This window comes from Polyodon spathula, chromosome 12 (genome assembly GCF_017654505.1).
Source record: "Polyodon spathula isolate WHYD16114869_AA chromosome 12, ASM1765450v1, whole genome shotgun sequence".
Taxonomy (NCBI): domain Eukaryota; kingdom Metazoa; phylum Chordata; class Actinopteri; order Acipenseriformes; family Polyodontidae; genus Polyodon; species Polyodon spathula.
This window is the reverse complement of record NC_054545.1, coordinates 8,005,292-8,012,343: the sequence shown is the minus strand read 5'-3', so window position 1 is coordinate 8,012,343 and position 7,052 is coordinate 8,005,292. Positions and strand designations below refer to the sequence as shown.

At 36.7% G+C, this 7,052-nt stretch overlaps 1 protein-coding gene across 1 annotated transcript; it reads left to right on the top strand.

Moving 5' to 3' along the window:
• The first annotated feature begins 1,558 nt into the window (after window positions 1-1,558).
• LOC121324998 (proteasome subunit alpha type-6) lies at window positions 1,559-6,590 on the top strand. Its single transcript, XM_041267277.1, has 7 exons — window positions 1,559-1,744; window positions 2,317-2,411; window positions 2,969-3,050; window positions 3,501-3,656; window positions 4,077-4,255; window positions 5,880-5,974; window positions 6,409-6,590. Exons 1-7 carry the CDS (start codon window positions 1,669-1,671, stop codon window positions 6,464-6,466), a joined length of 741 nt encoding a protein of 246 aa, XP_041123211.1. The 5' UTR covers window positions 1,559-1,668; the 3' UTR covers window positions 6,467-6,590.
• The last annotated feature ends 462 nt before the right edge of the window (window positions 6,591-7,052 follow it).

Below are 7,052 nucleotides of genomic sequence, written 5' to 3'. Positions count from 1 at the left end.
TAAATTATTCTATTGTCAACTGACCTATTTTCCAGTATGAATTTCCTGTTAAGATATGGATTTTTACGATGAATTGTTTAACCAACATCAATTTACCAGCCATGTGTGTCAGTCTTACTATGCAAATTAAGTTGTTTCCTTTTCTGGCAGATTTGCATATGTGTCACACCTACATAAATAATAATTGCAATCTTTCATAACAGTAACGAAGAAGCAAATGATCTTTCCAACAGTCTGGTGTAATGTAATTTACTGTTGATTTTAAAGACAATATTAATCTTCAATTTTACACAGAAATAGGAATTACTGATGTAGGTTAGCATGACTTGATGTTCTGTTTACACAGGACTTAATGTGATAGTGTCTAACTGGAACATTTTATATTGGGTATTATAAAATGCATTTACTAAAAGTTTAAAATCTAAAACCTTTTTTTAATATACTTTTGCCTCACCACCTCTATTTTAGCCTCAAAGTCTCTAGCTTTCAATATGTCATTCTTAGCAGACTAAGAAGCTACCAAATTCAGTACCATTAACTGAATTTATTTTAAGTGCAGGTCGTGGCCAAAATATTATGTAATACTGTGAATGAGGCAATGTTACTAATGAACCAGTGTCCAGTCCATTCATAGCCTTTCAAGCAGCCCACTTCTTTGTTGATGATGCACTCTAAATCATCCCACTGATTTTCTTAATGTTATCCTCTATGGCCCCGGCTACAGCTATGGCCAAAAGTTTTGCATTTTAGGAATGTGACATCATTTAAAATAAATATATAATAATGATAATCTTTATTATATAGTGCCTTTCATAGTGGACCACCATCACAAAGCGCTTTACAAGATAGAAGACTAGGGTGTGTGAAATACGCATCAGCTGCAGAGTCACTTACAAGAATGCCTCACCGGAAAGATGGATGTCAAGGAGGTTAAGCTCGGGGTCACAACATGAGTCAGTGGTCTGTTTCTTTAACCACTAGACCAAACAGCCTCCTATAATTGAATATAATTTAGATATTTTAGTCAACATCATATAAACTACAAAATATGGCAAAAGTCTATCAGAAGCCATAACAGTGGTACAGTATTTCATGTTAGATTTCAAAATGTCACATATTTTGTCAGTTTTTTATTAAGTATATGGGAAACTACAACGCGGTATGTAATTCAATATGTTTATGTTCAGCAGGTTTCATTCGACTTTATGAAGCAGAATTAGTTCATTTTACTGGGTGGTGCAAAACTTTTGGACATAATACTTGGAAAATAGCTCTGTCGAGCGTTGTGAATAAATACAGTAATTATTTTAAAAAATAGATATTTTCTTTAAGGAAATCATTCCAGCTTCAGTGTTTATTTATTTTTTTACGGATCAAACTTAATACATCAACTTTATTAAAAAAATCGTTAAACAGTCTCTCTCTCTCTCTCTCTCTCTCTCTCTCTCTCTCTCTCTCTCTCTCTCTCTCTCTCTCTCTCTCGATAGATGGAAAGAAAGGAAACTGCGCCTCCCTCTCTCCGGTGACCCCGGTAGTAATGTTTTCGGTGCATCGGGAAATTTCTTCCGGGTGAATTCTGCTAAAATTTCTGCATGTTGTGTGTACTCCACTTCACTTTGCAATACAGTTCAATCTTATTTTATACAAATACGTGTAGGATTTATCAAAATGTCCCGGGGATCCAGTGCGGGCTTTGATCGGCACATTACCATCTTCTCTCCCGAAGGCAGACTCTACCAAGTAGGTCAGTATGCAAGTTATTTACCTTCAACTTTCATTACTGTAGCAGCATCTCTAGTAACTGCCCAGTCATTATGGTGCTCCCATCCCCCACAACTTACATCTTAACTGAGTTTATTTTAACTTACATCTTAACTGAGTTATTTTAGGTATTCAATATTATCTGGATTTGTACGGTGTGCCTCGAGTTTCAATTTGTGTTATTATTTTGAATAGTTCTGCGATGGAAATTTCAGGCTATGAGGCCTTATGTTTGGATTTAGCGTAACGTAAGGAACTTGTAACCTTTGGATATGCATTTTGAACTACTTCGTTTAGAGTTACAGTATTTGCTTATTTAATTTTATGTTTTTGTAAATGTGTGTTACATTCATAAGCGGTACAAACGGAAGCTATGTTAGCTGTTCAGGAATTGACTTGTCACTCTAAACCATTGCTGTGTTTACAGTTTTGATATACTAACATCTTTACAGAAACTTTTTTTTTTTTTTTGCGTTTGCATTCATAAACAGAGTTTGGCATGTAGGGAGATTTTCTGCTGCTACCATTTTTAACGTATTAATTTTAATATTCTAGAATATGCATTCAAGGCTATAAACCAAGGTGGCCTTACCTCAGTAGCTGTCCGTGGGAAGGAATGTGCAGTCGTTGTCACACAGAAAAAAGTACCGGTATGTATGTAAAGGTGCAGGTGCCCAAATTAGCAGTAACCCTGTTCAGTAAGACCAATTTTATCACCAAATAATCTTCGAGACTCTGTGTTGACCAGTCAAGTTAGCAATTTTGACTTTTGTGAAAGCATTTTCTGAAATGTGTTTTTTTTTTTGTTTGTTTGTTTTTGCATATACGTATTTTTTGTTGTGTTCCTGTGTGTTTAACTTAATGTGAATGAATTGGTCTCCATAACTACTGGGGGGGAAAAAAACAAAACCAAAAAAAAAACGAACTGAAATGTATTGTGCAAAAGATAAGTCGTTTCTACATTTTGCTGATAATAGTAATCATGACAGGATACGGCCAGTATTATAAAAGGTAACTGGCTTATTCAACTCGACCAGGGTTTTCATAGAAACACACCCATTTTAATGAGGTAATATATTACTTAATTTTCAAAAATGAAAAAAAGAGCATCTTTGAGATATAAGTGTGTGGGGTGCATTTTCCTTAAACGGATTATGCACAGACTAAACAGAAAGCCTTTATTAGGTAATTTATTTCTGTCTTTCAGGACAAGCTTTTGGACTCCAACACTGTCTCTCATTTGTTCAGAATAACTGAAAACATTGGCTGCGTAATGTCAGGGATGACAGGTAAACTACTTGTGAAAGAAACACCTGTAAAAAAGATATTGAACATTTTTAGAGAAATCCTGATAGGATGAATTAAGGAAATATTTAACTATAATCTTTCAGTAATAAACATTGGTTGCTGAGTATGGTGTACAGTTTGTTATATAGGGAATGAAAGAGTGTGGAAACAAGAAAAACAAATACTTCCAAGTTAATATTTGCTAGTGAAAGCTGTACTGTGCTTATCTAAGAAGATGTTTTATTTTGATTTTCACTGTCAGCTGTGTGGTTCCAGCAGTCTGATGTGCTGACCATTATAATCAGTTTATACAGCTCTGTACCCCTCTGATTAGTTTTTATGTTGAGTCATAGTGTATATTATTCAAATGCAGCAGATGGTGCTTGACTCTAATTTCACATGATTGTTTACTGTATTTCACTGTGTTCCCGGGTTTTCTCTTCCTCTTTCAGCGGACAGCAGGTCTCAGGTCCAGAGAGCACGCTATGAAGCTGCTAACTGGAAATACAAGTACGGCTATGAGATCCCAGTAGACATGCTGTGTAAGAGAATCGCAGACATTTCTCAAGTGTACACACAAAACGCTGAGATGAGACCTCTCGGCTGTTGTAAGTATTATTCTACTACTAGAAGTTATTTGCATGTGTAAGTTAAAGATCCAGTGTGGAAGAAAGTAGTAAACACTCACCTAGGGTTTATATGTTAGTTATTGTAGCACACTGCAACTTTATCTTTTTGCGATCCTATGATGGCTTATCTGATAGCCCCATGCACCACAGAGATAACACGGACAAAAACAAAGAAGGTAGCCTACAGTTCTCCCAAGCACTCTAAATAAAAAGAAGTAAATGAACAATTGTGGATGCACCAGATTGTTGTCTTTTGTATTTTATTATTTATTTATTTATTATTGCCCAAATTTAGATTTACGTTATGTGAGCTCACAGCTGCTAACCCATTGATTGTCAATAGTTACCACATTTCTGGCTGAAGTGATTAGGTTTTTATAAAGGTTTGGTTCATTGTAGGCATGATCCTGATTGGAGTGGATGCAGAGAATGGTCCTCAGGTATACAAGTGTGACCCAGCAGGCTATTACTGTGGGTTCAAGGCCACTGCTGCTGGGGTCAAACAAACAGAAGCCACAAGCTTCCTGGAGAAGAAAGTAAAGAAGAAATTGGATTGGACTTTTGAGCAGACAGTAGAGGTAAGAAGCTCATCATTATGACTTCTGAGGTGTTCATCTGCAAACATCTTCCAAAACTGACTCTTGTAGCCAAGTAAGAAATGTTTAGATTGTGTTTCAATTAGATATGACCACTGTTTTTATTTATTTAATTTTATTGTATTGTATTTTGGGTTATGCCAAAGCTCCTCTACGTCTAATTGTGTAACATCACTTGTCTGGCTAAAGAAACATCACAAGCTTGCAAACATGATTTAACCCAAACTATTGTCAATGGACAACAGCCATAATGCCTTGTGTAGCCTGTATGATCATCTCAGTAATGGCTGTGTTTCCTTAATTTTGTTCATGATTAAGGAGCTGAACCATGTTTCACATTGATTGTGCAATGTGTAAGATCTAATCCATTTTTGTTAGTGTTCAGTAAAATTTAGAAGAAACCATGTTTGTAACAGTATTCTGTTATTTTCAAGTTTGATGGGCACTTCTCTAACCTGTGATGCTCTTCATAACAGGGACTATTTGAGACATTACTTCATATGATAAAAATTCACTTAACACAAATTTCCTGTTTGTCTGAATTATTTTAGAGCCCCCCCAGGGTAGAATAATTTGAATTAAACTAATTGCCCTAATTTGAACAGCTGAATGTAAAGGATACTGGGAAATGTATTAACTTGTATCCAGATTAGCTCATCTGTACTGTATTTTAGTGCTGTTTTGGGACTACAGATCCTATGATGCATTTAGAGTGGTCAGTCACAGGTTTTGTTGCTATAGTGCTCACACATCAATGTCATTTTCATGCCAGTGCCAAGAAATATGCATTATGTGCAGCTAAAGTGTAAGTGTTGGAAGCAGTGGGTAGTGCACCACCATACAAGAAAAAGAAAGATGTTGTAGATTTCAACATTCCTGCAAACACTGTCAGTTATTCTGAAAAAATGGTACAATAACACAGGCCTATGAAAAACAAACTATGCATGCAAGTTGTCAGCGTTTCCAATTTGCTGAATATCCTGATGTTGAAGACGCCTTGCTTTTGTGTTTTAAAAATGCCTGTGATCAGACTGGGACATGCAGATTTCAAGTGCAGTTAATTTTGCTCACTGATACCACCTCCGCACCTACTCTCGAGTGGAGAAGACTAACACACGCTGTCCTCCGAAGCGTGTGCCTTCAGCCAGCCGCTTTTCTTTTGACACTGTAGACGCACCGTGCAGCCACCTCGCAGCTACAGTGTCTGAGGACAACGCTGCTCTGGGCAGCTTACAGGCAAGCCCGCAGGCGCCTGGTGACACTACAGGGGTCGCTGGTGCGCAGTGAGCCAAGGACACCCTGGCCGACATAAGTCTGGACTTGAACCGCCAACCTCGAAGCTATGTGGTGCATCCACGCAGAGCGCCTTTACCAGATCTGCCACTCGGGAGCCTCTTGCAACCATATTTTCAATCAAATGCGGTGTTGCGTGACATTGTACACATGTCTGTCTGTTTGTCTATATATTCTGAAGTAGCCCTCACATTTCAGTGTTCCAAAGAGGATATTTTGCTTTTGTTCATTGAAGTGATTAGTAAATTGGTCTAGGTTTTGTAAACTTACATTACAGATCATGTTATGAGAGAATATTATTTTTGTCCTGCAGACCGCAATAACCTGCCTGTCAACAGTCCTGTCTATTGACTTCAAGCCCTCCGAGCTAGAAATTGGCGTTGTGACAACAGAGAACGCCAAATTCAGGTGAGTGAGTCTTCCATAAAAAAAAAGCAGCTTTTTGACGAGGAGAACATTCTTTTTGTGTTGTGATGAACTACTAATACAAACTTTAGTTTGTCATTTTTGTTTGTAGTATTGTGGGCCAAGTTCAAGTCACCACAAACATTTCACTTTCATTTGGCTATATAAAACAAAGGCTATTAATGAAAAAGGGGATTTTTGGCAGGTTTAATAATAGTGTCGTAAAGGGTTGGTTTCAGTTTTTAAAAGTGTAACAACCAAGTCTTCTTAAAGTTTGTTTATCTTGCCAGGATTACTGAATGTGAAAATGGCTGAATGTTTTGGGTTTTATATTTCTTACTAATGTTTATACTTTCCTGAGTCAGGATTTTATGGTTCATATTTATCTAAATTACATAAACCAGTACAAGATGTTTGGCGTCTCTTCTGTTTTCCAGGATTCTTTCAGAAGCAGAGATTGATACGCACCTGGTGTCCCTAGCAGAGAGAGATTGAAAGTGGACTGGGAGTATGCTCCTTGGAGCACTGTTTAAGAATATAGAATGCAGGTTGAGATCTGTATGCCCATTGTTTGCTGTACATTTACCCTGTTCAAATAAAGCTGAGGTTTTTGGAAAAATATGCCTTCTTTTTTTCTTTGAAATAAAACAAAAGGTAATATTTTGTGTGATTTGTTTCTTAAAAATAAGTGTGTTGTCTTAGAAATTGTATAGGTAGCCCCACCTTCTAAATGTATGCTGCTACTGTCTTTATTTTATTGATTGAATTATTCTTAACACCTTATTCAGACATTATCTCAAATATGTTACCATTTTGAACAGTGACAGTACATTGTCATATGTATTTGAAATTGGCTGCTGACATACATGTAAATATGGAAGTTGCGGTTATTCTAGCTTCCTTCCCATCTGCTGAGAAATATCAGGTTGTTTTTCCTTAATCCGATGAAGCAGAGTATATACTGAACTTGATATGTATTATTTACAATGTAAATAGCACTCTAGTTGTTAGTACTGTTTATCACCATGACTTGCATACACATTAGGCTCTTTGTAGCCTAGTTTTATGAAAATGAAAAGCT